The sequence below is a fragment of the Pristis pectinata genome, chromosome 6 (assembly GCF_009764475.1).
Source record: "Pristis pectinata isolate sPriPec2 chromosome 6, sPriPec2.1.pri, whole genome shotgun sequence".
Taxonomy (NCBI): Eukaryota; Metazoa; Chordata; class Chondrichthyes; order Rhinopristiformes; family Pristidae; genus Pristis; species Pristis pectinata.
In genome coordinates this window covers 94,800,070-94,816,231 of record NC_067410.1, presented here as the reverse complement: position 1 = coordinate 94,816,231, position 16,162 = coordinate 94,800,070, and the positions used below count along the sequence as shown (strand labels likewise).

Sequence of the window (16,162 nt, the reverse complement as noted above, 5' to 3'; positions counted from 1 at the left end):
GGTAGAGAAATAGAGAAGGAAAGATGTGTAAAAAGGGAATTCTAGAACTCAAGGCCTTGGTTGTTGGTATAATGAGGTTATTTCTCACACAGATAGGGTGGAGTGAGAGGATTCAGGGCACAAAATCATCACAATCACTCCAGCACTCTGTACTAACAGCCACATAAAATATTTCTCAGTTGGCTGCCAACCATATTGGTTGGCATTACTGGGGAAAATAGAGACAAAATAAAAATGATACTTAATAAAAACAATATTCTCTACTTAGTTTTCAGAACAGTAATGCAACTTAAGACCAAATATTTCAACTAGAATTTAGAAAATCACCATTGGCAGCAGAAGTCTAAGTAAAAGTATTTTATTTTCTAAAGCAATAAACAGCAATCCCAGCTACATTAATATGATAATGCTAGAATGGTACTAGGACGTTCCTGGTCATTCATCTAAGATTACATTTTACGACAGTCACTTAAAAAAGACTTATTAATGTACTACAGCTTCTCAATTAGGTCAGAGACACTTAGACTATGAATTCTACTCTTCACAGCTTTGCATACTCAGCAGCTGATAAAAGAATTGGGCAGACACTTTATATCACAAAATCTGTTATGCTAATTGATAAAAGAAATTACACTACCTTTCCCTAGACTAAAGTTCAATATCTAATTTTCTTTGAGGGAAGAATGTTCAATAAGTAATCAGATTCACTTATGACCAGTAAAACACAACTAAGATGACTGGGTACTTAAATTAAGTTATCCTTCTAAAGAACAGTAAGTTTTAAAGGGCTGAAACTTGCTGAAAAGTATCAACAGTTCTGGCATTTCTCAATTTAAATATGGACACATTTGGGATTCCCACACAAGCGCAGAACTCCCAAACATATTGGCCATATTCTGGGATTCTGGAGTCCAACACACTTGCTGCAATCCAAGGGAGAAGGGCATGTGTTGGTTAATTTACATTTTTCAAACTAATTTATTCAAATGGTTTTAATTGTGCTGCGTTTTTTTACGATGTGAAATTCCTAATAATTTTTATTTCTTTAAATTGGGTCACTGATAGGAGAGTGGTTGGGACTTGGGTGCTGGTTGTAAGCTGGGAGTCAGGGGTAAGTAGTAGAGATGCCTAAGTGAGAGTTGGGTAAGTATGTAACTTAAAAGACACCTTCCTAAGGCTGATTCACAGCACTGTATTGTGACCTGCTCAAGCACAGTGTACACATGCATACCTGATTGAAAATTCCACAAAGGGCATTCGGGCATGTGATGCACTATGCTGTTCATTTCCTGGCTCCTCCATGTTAGATGGATGGAGGACCCAGAAAGAAAACTGCAGACTTCATGATCCACGCAGTTAATTGTATTACATTATGTTTTTTGTATTTTTTTTAATGAACAATATGTACTCTGGGAAAAATTCAAGCATGAATTCCACCCATAAATAGTGTTTTTTCAATGTTGGAATCTTAGCTAGAATACATAAGATCTAATGTGCCTCCTGCTTTTCCAGATCCTTGTTCTCTATTACAGGATAATTAAGTTTGTTGATTCATTCATTCCAACAGGATCCATAGGTTATGAAAACACTTTTGCCACTTTTCTCAGGTTGTGCCCATAAATTCCCACCTGCCCCTGAAATAACTGATAGCTAAATACAAGCAAACCCTCTGGCATTTTGTTTTCATGGGTCACTTGTTTTGGTCATAAAGGTGACTCAACAACTAATGACGAGTTAGAAAAAACATCATACGTGAAACTGTTCACACCCAAGGCCAAAATTCCCAAGACCACTCCACTCAATGCCAATCACTGTGACATGTGAAATTATTACATCTGTTTTCTTGAGAGAGAGAAAGACATTCTTTTTAGAAAGAACTACTATTGTCCCTAGTTCTGCATTAAACAAGGCAAAATATCAAGAGTTACAGAAGAGAAAGTGCAATTTCTAGAAGTTCCTTAGGAATATACAGAAGGTTCAAAAAAGTAACCGTATGTAGAGCATTTCTGATTTAAAGCAAAGAAGTGGCATTGGCAATTATACTTTCAGCATTGACACAGAGACTAATCTGTGTTTAAACCAATATTCTCAAGCCTTGTGCTAATCCTGCACAGGAGAAGATACTCAGTTCACAGGGTTAAGAAAGGCAAGCTAAACAGGTGATCCACACCAGGCATGTATTGTGCATAGCCAACAATGTAACTAATTGTTCTTATAGGAGTAGGGTGTCTCTCTAAGGAGAAGTTCTTGGTTTGCCGAATACTTGAGAATAAATCGACAGAACTTGCAAAGGTCAATAAAGAGCTACTGGGGAATCATGTTTTGAGTTGTTTTATTTTACATTTTTGACTTTTTCCTTTTATTCTTCTATCAGAGGCAAAGTTCTTCCAAAATGCATTGGTTGTTGCACTAAATGGATATATAATCCTAACTGTATTCCATCTTTGAGTTGGTGTAGTAACCATATCCATAACAATTTCAAACCATAACCACCTCTGCCAAGTTTTCCAAGCTGCACTGGTGGTAATGATTCTGCTATTGCTATTTGAACCTCCTCTGAATGCACTGTTCGTGTCTTTACTCATTCTATTACCAACTTCTTTTGCCTTCCATCACTGTCATATTTGAAACTATATCTCTCCTACCTCCCACCCTCTCACAAAACTTCCCTTTTGTTTTTCCCTCCCCCTCTTCTTTTCCTGTCCCCATAAAATAAACATTAATACAATAAACTTTTTTTCAGTCTGAATTGTTAACTCTGATTCTCTGAGATTCTGCTTGATCAGTTGAGTTTTTTGGCTTTTCTGTTTTTACCTCCATTGAAGCAGGAAGTGGGAGAAAGTTGGCAATTACTGGGCAGAAAAAAATTCTGAATATAGAATTTTTGAGTATCTGTGCTCATGGAATAGTATGCCTGAACACAGATAAACCTAAATTCAATATTCTCAAAGACCTGGAGATATGCTTGCAACCAAGTACATCGACGTACACTGCAAAATAGAGCCTGTTATCTCTCATAGAAAACTGCTCAGTGACTGGAATCAGCATTTGGCCTGTCTAATTAGAATACTTATTCTGCATAATTTAAAGTGAAATCCCAATGGACCAAATTATAATTTCTATTCCTGAACTACATTGAATTTCAGTGGACTAAAACTCTGTTGTTGCGTACGCCATATAGAATTACTAACCCTTAAAATATAATGCAGAAAGCATCTGTTTTTTTTATGTCCAGCACTGCACCAAACCAAATCAAATCAATTCAATGCCATATATCTCCTGAGATAGAAGTCTTTGGCAGGTCAAAATGGTTCAGAAACAATAAATCTTCAGAAGCAGACAATACTTATTTCAGCATGTTTAGTAGGACTATGGGAAGATTTGTGAGCCACTGACAATCAATATAATGGAATAGTCAACATGAGGAGGTAACAATAAATTAGAAAAAGATCAATCAGATGTCCATATTCAAATGCAGTTAACTACAAATCAGTCTTATTCATTCTCATGTAAAATAACGCGATTATCATATGTAATTCTGAATACTCCATACATTCTTTGGTGTAGATTCCATACTCTATTAATATTTAACTGCAGTCAGCATGAATTGATAACATAATCCTTCCTGATCTCTGAGGAAGTAACAGCCCAAGAGAAGAAACTGGCAAATTTTCACAGTTCATTACAAATCTGCAGAGATTCATGGAAAGATATGGATTAAACAAAGCAAGCAAAGAATATGATGACAAGAAGAGTACTAAAAGTGGTACCTAAAGGTGACTTTTACAACAATTATTGTTTCCAATTTACTTTAAATTTTGACTCATAACCCAAACACAAATTATATGGACTTGAGAAAGGTATATGCTTGATAAGCTGTGAAATTGAAGAAGCAGTTCAGAAATGAATAAATAAATTGGTCAAAATGGCAAATGATGTTTAATACATACAAATGTAAGTTATCATGCATTGGAAAGAAAAGTGGGGAGCAATATGAATGTTGTAAATTAGTTTATGAGGAAGCTGAAAGGATCTATGATCCTTACTAGATTAACTATTCAAAGGATATGGAATGAGCTGCCAGAAGAAGTGGTTGAGGAACTACATTAACAGCATTTGAAAGGCACTTGGACAGGTACATGGATAGGAAAGGCTGAGAGGAATATGGGCCAAATGCGGGCAAATGGACTAGCTTATGTGTGCACTTTGGTTGGCATGGGTTGGTTGGGCCAAAGGGCCCGTTTCCATGCTGTATGACTCTATGTTAACTAATGCAGAGCTGAAATCAACAATAAATGCTTTTGCTTTTTTTGCTTGAATTGCAGCAATCAACAAATAATGTTGAATGGCAGAGTTGAAAGAATGAAATACGAGTCAAGGAAGGTTGTGATGTAATAAAGAAATGTGGCTTCCATTCCCCTACCTACATACTAACATTAACAATGGACACCAAGTCAAACATGTTCTTAAGTCCATTGGCTACTGGACTACAGGTTGAGACATGAAAGTCTCAGGTTAATCATCAAACTTGCATAAAGTCAACTTTTTTCATTTGGAAAAAATAGGAGTAAAAACGTGACTGTGGGAACTGTGGTCTTGGTGAGTGGAAGGGGAGCATGGCAACCCCGGTGACTGGGAAGAGAAAACAGCAAACATTATTCAGTAAGCCAGATGCTGAATCATTGGGATTTCCAAATAGTCACGGAGCGGCTTATCGAAATTTACCGTACTTGCTGCACCTGCATGCTAAATTTTGTGTTTCATGCACAGGAACACCTAGACCCCCTTTGTATTCCATTCATTTGCAATTTCTCTCTATTTAGATAATAGTTTGCCTTTTGATTCCTTTTACTGAAGTGCACATTTTCCCACATTAAACTCCATTTGCCATATTTTGCCCAATCACTTAATCTATATCCTATTGCAGAGTCCAAATATCCTCAGCATGTCCTCCAACCTATTTTTGTGTCATAAGCAGACTTGGATATCCTACATACTGCCCCACCCAAGCCATTAATACAGACAGTAAATAATTGAGGGCGAAGAACTGACCCTTGTGTCACTCCACTTGTTATATCCTTCCAGCCTGAAAAAAAATTCATGCTGACTTTTTGCCTCCAATGTGACAACCAGACTTCAATTCATGTGAACACACTATCCAGCATACTGTGAGCTCTTGTACGCCAGCCTCTTATGCAGCATCTTATCACATACCTTCTGCAATCCAAATATACTACATCTACAGGTTCTCCTCAATTGACTTGCTTGTTACATCCTCCAGGAACTCTAGGAAATTTGTCCAAACATGATTTTCCTTTCATAAAATCATGTTGACGTAGTTTGATTCCAATAAGCTTCTCTCAATGACTCACTTTTTCATGTTTGATTATAGACTCCAGCATTTGCCAATAACAAATGTTAACTTTTGACATTTTATTTGCTCTTGTTTTTAACTTCATATGTTCCTTGAGCTCCTTTGTTATCCACAGATGGCTCATCTTCTCATGGAGTTACTCTTTCTAATTGGGATAGATTTCTGCCTGAGCATTATGAAATAGTTGCTTAAATGTCTGCCTGCTCATCTACTGCGTATTACTTTAGCATATTTTCCCAATCCACTCTAGCTAACTCTTCCCTCATTCCTTTGTAAATTGCCCTTATTTAAGTTGATGAAACTGGTTTAAGACCAGTGGTGTTTGCCCACAGACTGTATCTGGAAGTCTACCAAGGCAGTGATCACTACTACCTGCCGATTCTGAAAGACAAGATCTCCTAGTAATCTTATCTCATTACATACGACCAAATCCAATATAGCCTATAACATATTGCTCTAAGAAACAATCCCTGATGCACTCCACAAATTCCTCTTCCAAGGTACCCTTTACAGTATGATTAATTCAATCAATATGCAGAGTAAAATCATTTCCTTCTTAAATGCCTTTGATATTTCCCCATTTATGCTTTGTCCCTTCAAGAGGCAATATTTTGGGGGCAAATAAACAACTCCCGCTCATTTCCTCTCTCCCCAGTTATTCCTTATTTCCACCCAAACCAATTCCACATCAAGGGGAAGAAAATTTCCTTTTTATTACATTTTTGTTTCATTTGTTTTAGTTAATTTTGTGTTTTAGCTGAGTTTTTAAAACATAATAATTATAATGTAATTTTTATTTCATTGTCAATAGATTTTAGATATTGCTGAATGTCAGAAATGTTCCTTACAGCTGACAGTGATCAAAGTTAGAGCAGGACTTTGCCAGCTGTCAAAGCTTAGATCTGAACCAAGTACTTTGAGGCTTGGGGTACCATAGGTGATGGTCCTGTGCCAACAAGATTTGGTCCATTGGCTACTTCCCTTCTCTCGTTGCTAGGTCCAGGCAATAGAAAGACATAAATTTAGTATGCATAGAAATTCATCTAAGGTTGACAGCACATTGTATACTGTCTCTGTAACTTATGGAACTAATGGAAATAAATTTGTGAAGCGGTACAGCATCACTGACCAGGATTCAATTCCTAGTCAGTAGTCTCAGTTTCTGGAACAAAACTAAATCAATTTTAATATTTGCTACAGTGCAACAAACTGCATTTCAGATCAAAAACCCTTTCTTTTTCTTTTAAACTATATCATAAAGTATAATAATAGGGGAGTGTTAAAGTATTAAAATCTGTATATACAAGCATTCCCTTCATCAGTAAAAGTGTTCTTTTATTTTAAAAATAAATTTTATAGCTCTTAAAACATGTGTGGGGGTAGGGTAAGGAAATAAGGTATAGAACAAGAGTTAGAGGTTAAGTCTATATAGATTAAATTGAGTTTACAGATTAAAACTTGGTGCTTTGTATTCAATCATTCATTTCTGAGCAGTTCACATTAAGCTATTTGCATGGAAACAATTCATCTTCGTTTTTGAAGAAAAATTTCAAAGTCTTTTCTCATAAATATTTTAGGATCAACAAATTGGCAATATTGTATAATTTTGAAATATTTTTGGAAGACGAGCAATGTCATTAACATAATGATCATAGAAGGAAAAAAACACCAGTCATAGCTTGCACCTGGACATAATATTTTAACAATTTTGAAGCAATCAAGCAGTCATGTAGTTAGTTTGAATCTCAAGGAGTTTGACATGGGGCTTGCAATTGTGTGCAACTGTTGAAATAGAAAGTGAAAATTTAATTTATTCATAAAGTCACATACTAAAACTTTCGGTATAAACATGATTGACAGATTCCTCAACCTAAAGTTAAAGGGGTGATTCTAATCATGTTTACCTACTAGATGTCAGTGGACCACTTCACTAACACCTCTCTTATTCTTACTGTCCTCTGTTGTAACCTTCTCTTAAGCGTAGGTTCCCAAGGATTCTGAATGAAGCAAGTGGGAATGTTCTTTAAATATACAGAACAAGATCTGCTGACAGGCCCAGATTGCTATGAACCCTGAGCAGGAAATCTATTGTAGTTTTCCCACTGTGAAGCTAGCAGGATCAGAAACAAGGGTCAAAAAAGGCTCCAACAACTAGATTTTATTTTTATTTTAAAATAAAAACGGAAGATGCTGTGGAAAATGCACAGGCAAGCAGCATCTGTGGAAAGAGAAAATGAGTTAATGTTTTAGGTCAAAGACCCATCGTCAGAACCAGGGAAGAGAGAAAATAAGGTTAGTTTTAAGTTGCAGTGAGGGTGGGGGAGATATCCATTGGGCAAGTGAAATATCTTTGATAGGGCAATGTCAGGGTTGCTATGGGGATTAGTTGTATATGTCATCTTCTGGGTTAATAGGAGCAGTTAGAGAGAAAGAGAAAATGATCAAAAACAATGAAATGAGAGCTGTTGGAGAGTGAGAATACAAACAAAGGAATGTAAAAGTTGTCAAGTGCAGGCAGTGAGACATGGAGAGAGAAAAATTGAGACAATATCACAGATAAATGATATATTCATCAGAAACAGTCATTTCTGATACAGACAGAGAAAATGAGTTAACTTAAGTTATAGAATTCAATATTGAGTCCGGAAGGTTGCAAAATGCCAGGATGGAAGATGAAATGCTTCTGCTGGGCTTTGTTATAACAGTGTAGAAGGCCACAGATGGATAGGTCAGAGTGGGGTGGGATGGAGACAACAGGGATACTCGAGTTCCTCCTGCAGAATGAAAACACACGTTCTGCAAACTGGTCACCCAATCTGTGCTTGGCTTCTCCGAGGTAGAGGGGACCACATTACGAACAATGAATGTAGTGCACTAGACTGGAAGGAGTACGATTGAAACATCAGGAAGGGAAGAGGTAAAAGGACAGGTGTTCTATCTCCTGCAATTGCACAGAAAGTGCCTTAAGAAGGGGCGTAATCAGTGGGAAAAGAAGAGTAGGCCAGGTAGTTGTAAAAGGAATGGTTCCTTTGAAATTTTGAAAGGGAGAGAAAGATGTGTCTGGTGGTGGAATCTTGTTGAAGCTGGTGGAAATTGTGAAGGATGACCCGTTTAATGTGGAGGTTGGCCAGTTGGAAGCTAAGGACCAGAGGAGTTCTGTTTTTGCTCTATCTAGACAAAGATGGAGAGAGGGCAGAGGTGCTGGAAATAGATGTGATGTGGTCAAGGGTTCTGTCAACTCTGGAGGAGGGGAAATCATGGTTCAGGAAAAAGGAAGACATCTCATAGATACTTGATTGAAATTCTGGAGTTCTGTTTGAATCATCAATGTACCAGAAAACAAGTTGAGGGAACAGATTACGACTGAAACCAGACTGTTCCATGTATCCCAGTAAAAACAGGTGTAACTTGTACTCAGGGAAGTTCCCATAGCTACAACTTTGATCTGGAGGAAGTGTGTGGAGTTGAAGGAGAAATTGTGAGAATAAGTTCAGCCAGGTGAATGAGGGTATTGATGGGGGAAACTGGTTGAGCCTGTCTTCAAGAACGAGCGTAAGCCCTCAGATCATCCCATTGTTGTACGATAGCATAGAGGAATTCACATCCATGATATGAATGAGCGGGTTGGGACTAGGGAATAGGGACCAGGCTATTTCTGTAAGTTATTCATCTGTAATATTGGCACAGTTTTTCTCTTGCCTTGGTTTCAATCTGTTGAAATCAGTGGGTTGTGATATTCACAGAGGCCCCAACATTTGATTCTTGCTCCATGTTAAATTGGATCTTAGACAATTAAAAACTGTAATTTGCATCCTCACATTTAACTCTCACGGGTCATGCAATAACAAACGTTGAGCATGCATACCCTCCAGAAACAAAAAACTTATATTTATATAGTTCCTTTCAATTTCCTTTCAGATGCCTTAAAAACTATGAAGTATTTATAAAGCATATTTAGACAGCCAATATGTACTCAGACACAACAGGCAATTTGTATTCAGACACAACAGCCAATGTGTGCACTGCAAATTCCCACAAAGAACAAGTTGATAATGACTGGTTGATCTGTTTTAACAATGTTGGTTCAAAGAGAATTATTGTCTAGAATAGTGGGGCTTTTTTCCTGCTCTTTGAAGCAATCCCATGGGATCTTTTATATCCGCCTGAGAAAGAATATTGCATTCAAAAGAGAGCATCTCATACAATGTGGCATACATTCAGTACTGTACTGGAGTGTCAACCTGGATTATTGTACTCAAGTTACTCGAACATGATGAGAATGCTAACAATTGAACTACAGCTGACACCAGACTTTCAACTTGTATCAACAATCTACAGCAATACAATTGCGGGCACGAGTAAATCCCACAAACATTTTCATCTGCGTTATATCTAGGATGTGTAGTTACTCTGCTACAAAACTAAATTTCAAAGCAAACCACGACTGCTCTTTCTGTTTTCTGGTATCACATCAATGATCTGAATTTGTTATAGTCTCTTCAACATTATCAAAAGTTAAGTTGGCTCAACAGGTATTTACCTATTTTTATGCAACTTACTTTTAAACAAGAATAAAGAAACTTACATGATGTGCAAATTCCAGAGATGGATGGGTAGATTTTACAAAATACTGCTCCCAGAACAGGTCTTTCTTATGGACCAAACACTATCATCAAAGTATGGAGAGCAAGGGGTCTTGCAATATTAAAATTAATGGACATAAAATCCTGTGGGGCCCTCTAACCTCCTGTCCAAATTCCTGACATATGTTCCTGGCATGAAAAGTTCCATGCTCTATTAAAAGTTTGTAAAATCAACTCTCTAGTGGCATATGGACACACAGTGGAGGAAAACATTTAAGCTCTGCTTCAAATGTTACTTGTGATGTACTGTTTGACTAATACATGTCCCACAGGAATTCAATCTAAGCTGCAGTAACTTATAAACATCAGTGAGAAAATTAACAAAAAGCTTCTGTTGTATAACCTTCACACAAACATTCTCACCCCACCCCCAACCCCCCCAAAAACAGATCAATGTCATTACACTTCAGTGAATTCTTTTTCATGGAATAAGATGAAAGTGATTTTTTTAAACCTGACCTTGAGTTCAGTACCCACTTTTGTGTTTATCCTTCCTCTCTCATTCATAATTCTGCACAGGTTTCTCCTGAGGAGCCTTTAACAAGCAAAAGATGTTTTATCCTTCTAATTTATATAAAACATTTCAGAGAAGTACTGGTGATGTAAACAGATGGACAGTACTGTACAACGTTTAACAAACATTCTTCCCAAATACGTGACTACATTTAAGTACAAGTTGACAGGCAGTGCCATGACTTATATAGTATTTAACCATTATTGAAGAAGCACATTTAAGATTCACAAGTATTTTGAGGGATACTTAAAAAGCAATTTAAAATTAAGATGCTGAGCCCCATCAGCAGTAATGGCAACATGAAATGCTCAGTCAACTTTAAAGTTAATCTTCTAAACCAGAATATACTACACAATTATAAATGTTAATTGCCCATGAAAGCTGTCCATTACTGCCCATCTGGACAAAGGAGATGCCATAACGATGTTACAGTAATGCTATTAAAGATGCAATGCATCATCAAGTTTATTAACCTATAGTTCTGGTAGTCAGATGCTTCAAGATTAAATTGACTGATTCAATTGTACCTTTCTATAAAAGGTAAGCCTTGATTAAGGCTGAGCTTTTGCACTTGTAGTGACAGAAACCCTGTTGTCACATTACTGTGTAGTACTGATAGCAACTTTCCATACCTACACAAGCAGTTAAACATAGAAATCTGGGAGACACTGAATGTGATTCCCTGCTCCTTCACAGATTTTGGTGTTAATGTCACCTTTTACATGATATTCTTGCTGTAAAAAACCTTGTAAATGTTGGTCTTGATTGAATAAAGTATTACTGTGTTAACATGTGCTAAATCATAGTTTTTGCCAAATTACCTCTCCAGCTCTAAAACAAAATTAATTTTATAAGTGGGTGGTATCATTCCTTCCATTCCATGATAAAAAATCCATAGTTTTATTTACAATATTTTTTTTATTTAATTTTCTTCCTTAATTGCATGTGCTAGTCTGCATGAAATGTTAATTATAGTTGGCACCATGCTTGCTGTCTGTGGAAGTTCTTCAACATGACTGGCTGATCAGCCAATAAATGTGCCTGGACACCACATGATGGTGTCAGATTGCAAATCCTGCGGGAATAGAGAAATTTGACGGCACAGAGCCCCCTGAATCTACGTGGTCAGCTATTACCTCATCTGAAGCACATACCACCAGGCTCAAGGACAGCTTCTATCCCGCTGTTATAAGACTATTGAATGGTTCCCTAGTATGATAAAATAGACGACCTCACAATTTACCTCGTTATGACCTTGCACCTTATTGTCTACCTGCACTGCACTTTCTCTGTAGCTGTTACACTTCATTCTGCATTCTGTTATTGTTTTACCTGGTACTATCTCAATGGAATGTGTAATGAATTGATCTGTATGAACAGTATACAAAATTTTCACTGTACCTCAGTACATGTGACAATAATAAACCAATTCCAAATATTTATTTTAGGATGATCTCATGGAACAGTCTTCAGGTAAACAACCTGTAGTTTTCTACTCCTTATAATTAATGACATGTTCAGTGTCTGCAAATACCACTCCTGTGGTCAGCATGGCAGGTCAGAACTAGCACTTCTATTTTTTATTTGTTATGTTTTTGGAAGGTCAAGGTACTCAGGAAGATGGAAAGCAATAAGCAGAAGATTATAATTTACTCTGTACCATTTAAGAATATTATGAGGAGGGCAGATATATGTTCCCAGGTGAAGCTTGGGCCAGTGACATAGGGTACTGAATGAGATGGGGGTTCTTAGAGGTTGTGGGGACAGCAATAGGTTTGGGATCTGCAGGGAGTGCAATCTCAGCTACAGTTCTAGGATTAGTGAGAAATGTGGTTAATATATTGAGGATATTTAATAACTGGAAACATTCAGAACAAGTGTCTAGTTTCTAAGAAGATAATTATGGTTCTGGAAGGGATGCCAGACTTTGTCATTACTGTAATAGGAGAATAGCAGATGAAAGGCAGAGAGTCAGAGCACTGGAAGGAATCTGGCATCTGGAAACCTTGGGAAGAGGATCATGGCATCTGGGAACAAAGTCTGGCTAAACAATGAAAGGATATTCCAAAGGTAGCATAGGGAGCTGACGATTTGAGATTCAGACCCTCATGGTATGTTGGATGCTTGAATCTTCCAGGCAATTGCAAGTTAAAATCCATCCTAGGATTTAGGAACATAAACTAAGCTGACACTCGTCAGTATGAAAGTAGCAGTTACTACCAATTTTTGTATTGTCACAGCTGATGATTTCCATGTGAAATATTAAACTGAGAAATTAATTGGGCATTTATTACTCCTGTTTGCAGTAACTTGCCATATTTTTCTAACAAAGAACAGTGGCCTTTGTTCAAAATCACTTCATTAGTAGTGAAGCTCTTTGGGCATTTTTTATCGGTCAGGTTCTCTCTTGTGTACATTGATTGTACTTAATTAGATGCATCTCCTCATCTCTGTTTCTTTTTCATGAGCTGCAAGCTCTCATCCTTGTTGATAATGTACTAAAACAAATTTGGTGAAAATTTTGCGACAAGGGTTACTCCTTTCACTCTCTGTACCCTGTTGTGTTTTGCAAATGAGGTTAAAGCACTTCTTGAATTTGGTGAAATTTCTGTGACACGATGATTCTCATTCTCTCATCCAACTACATTTACATACATGTTTAAAATACTTTATGAACACAATCATCAGCTACTGGAAACCTAACAGGTGCTGAAGTAACAAGAGACTATGAAAAACTTCCATCTTTGTATCACTTTTAAATGGATGACTACATTTCATAACACTTTCATTAGCCACACAGTCATAATTGGGAAGATTGTTATATATAAAAGCTCTGCAGGTTGTCACAAATACAGAGAATTGATTTTAAAATGAATTTTGGCACTACATCCTGAAGTTATCCTCGGAACCACTAGAAATTTTAGCAGGTCTTCTATCTTAGGAAAGTAAGTTTTACAATCCACCAGGTAGAGTATTTGAAAACCATTAAACATAGAATACAAGATTTTGACATCATGGTTTCTAATGTCTCTCAGTTTATGGACTATTTGTATTATGTGACTAGCTAAGGTTAAAAAAAATATTTCACCTAGCTTAGCATCAGCAGGTTTCCTTCTCTTAGTACAGAAAGACTTGTGCACTATCATTTCTGTTCTACCTTCCTATTCTCCAGGGGCAGGGTGTTTATTGTGGGAACTCTATGCAAAGGTCTGATTAAGAAGTTGGTTCCACTTCATGTCCTTGCTTGTGTACTTTAAGGGCTCCCAAGTTGTAAGAAATATTGGGAAGAGCAATACAAATCAGACTTGCATAAACTGATTTATACTGAGTGAGATGGCTAAGTAGGACTGGAACCACTCGGATCTCTGACTTGTGTCTGCTTGCACTAGTTCCTCATCTATGATTCAGACAGTGTTTTGTCCTAGATCCAGAGATTCCTCCTTTTTCTCTCCCCAACCCCAGGGATTCCCTCTTTCCTCTCCCAAAATCTAGGGACCCCTTTCTCCTGATCATGTCCAGGGATTTCCCTGATCTCTCTGGATCCAGGGATCCCTGTTTATTCTCCCCAGGTCTAGAATTCCCTTCACCCCCTCATCTCTCTCCACAGATCCATGGATTTGCTCTTTCCTTTTCTCAATACATGTGATCCCACTTCCTTCAAAAATCTGGGAATACACTCTTCTTTCCCAGTTCCAGGAATCCTTCCCTTCCTTTCCCTGTTCCAGGGATTCATCCATTGCTTCCCATCAGATTTGAAGATCAACCTCCTTCTCTCTACAGATCCAGGGATTTCATCTCACCAGACTCAGGGATCCTCCTTCTCTCAGTCCAAACCGAGCTATTGTACTTCTCCTCTCCTCAGATCCAAGGATTCCCTCCCCACAGACCCAGCAATTCCCCATCTCCCCAGATCCAGGGATACCTCTTCTCTCCGCAGATCCAAGGATTTTCCCCCTCTGCTCCGGGATCCAAGGATTCCCTCTTCCTAGACCCAAACTCCTCCTCCTCATCTCAGACACAGGGATCTTTGTTTTCTCTCTCTCCCTATATCTAGGAATGACCTCTCCACAGACCCAAGGGACTCCCCTTCTGCTCTCCCTAGATTTTGGAATTCCCTTTTCCCACATCCGGAGATCCCCCTTCTGCTCTCCCCAGACAGAACAATTCCCCACTCTCTTGCCAGGATCCAGGAATTCCCCCTCCTCTCTGCAGATCTAGGGATACCCCCTCCTCTCCCCAGATGCAGGGATTCCCTCTCCTCTTCCCAGATCCAGGGACTCCCCCTCCTCTCTCCAGATCAAGGAATACCCCTCCTCTTCCCAGATCCAGAGATACCACTCCTCTCCCCAGATCAAGGGAAGCCCCCTCCCCTCCCAGATACTGGGATAACTCCTTCTCTCCCCAGATCCAGGGACACCCCCTCCTCTCCCAGATCTGGGGACTCCCTGACTTCTCTCCAGATCCAGGGATACCCCTCCTCTCCCAGATCCAGGGATCCGTCCTACCTGGAGAGTCCTGAAGCTGGCGCTCAGGTGCGCGATGTGCAGCGCCAGGCAGCGCGAAGTGCACCTGGCCCGCCGGACACTCTCTGCAGCCGCGACGTCCCCGGATCGCCGCGCACCCACCGGCAGCAGCGAGCAGAGCAGCCCGGGGAGCAACCAGCACAGCCCGGTGCTCGGCATCGCCCGCTGCACAACGACCCGCGCCTGCTGTTACCCTGCCAGCCGCTGTCAGCTTCGCTGCACCCAGCAGCACAACTTTGCACGCTGGTAGTGACCACAGCCGCAGCATGTGCGATCTAGCCCCGCCCCACTTGCCCAGACCCCGCCCCTTGCCCAGACTCCATCCTCTAGGACCACCCAATTCGCTCATGCCACGCCCCTCAGACCACTCCCCTTGAGGTCTGCACACGCATTTCATCGTCATAGCGTTGTCCTTTGGTCAGGTTGGTTCAATGCGACCAAGATGACTATCTGAGTTAGTTCCATTTGCCTACATTTAGTCTATATCCCTCTAAGCTGTTCTTACCATGTGCCTATCCAAATGTCTTTTAAACATTATAATTGTATCCGCCTTTACCACTTCTCTGGCAGCTCGTTACATATACCCACTAACCTCTGTATGAAAAACTTGCCCTTCAGGTCCCCTTTAAATCTTTCCACTCTCAACCTTTCCTTATGCCCTCCTGGCAGTGTAGCGATTAGCATAACGCTTTTACAGCGCCAGCGACCCAGGTACAAATCCGGCCACTGTCTGTAAGGAGTTGGTACGTTCTCCCTGTGACTGCGTGGGTTTCCTCCGGATGCTCCGGTTTCCTCCCATATTCCAAAGACGTACAGGTTAGGAACTTGTGGGTATGCTATGTTGGTGCCGGAAGCGTGATGACACTTGCAGGCTGCCTTCTGAACACTTTGTGCAGAAGATACATTTCACTGCGTGTTTCAATGTACATGTGACTAATAAAGATATCTAGATTTAGACCTCCCCTACCCTGGGAAAAATACTGTGACGATTCACTTCATCTATGCCCCTCGTGGTTTTATATGCCTCTATAAGGTCACCTCTCAGCATCTTTCGCTCCAGGGAAAACAAAACCAGTCTATCTAGTCTCTCCTTATAACTCATGCCCTT

The 16,162-nt window shown here is 39.2% G+C and overlaps 1 protein-coding gene across 1 annotated transcript in view; it reads right to left on the bottom strand.

Moving 5' to 3' along the window:
• The window catches only part of anos1b (anosmin 1b), a 104,032-nt gene extending 88,819 nt beyond the window's left edge, over positions 1-15,213 (bottom strand). The window contains exon 1 of the mRNA XM_052018629.1: positions 15,037-15,213. Within this exon, the coding sequence (XP_051874589.1) occupies positions 15,037-15,213 (177 nt within the window). The remainder of the gene's footprint in view (positions 1-15,036) is intronic.
• Positions 15,214-16,162: the final 949 nt, after the last annotated feature.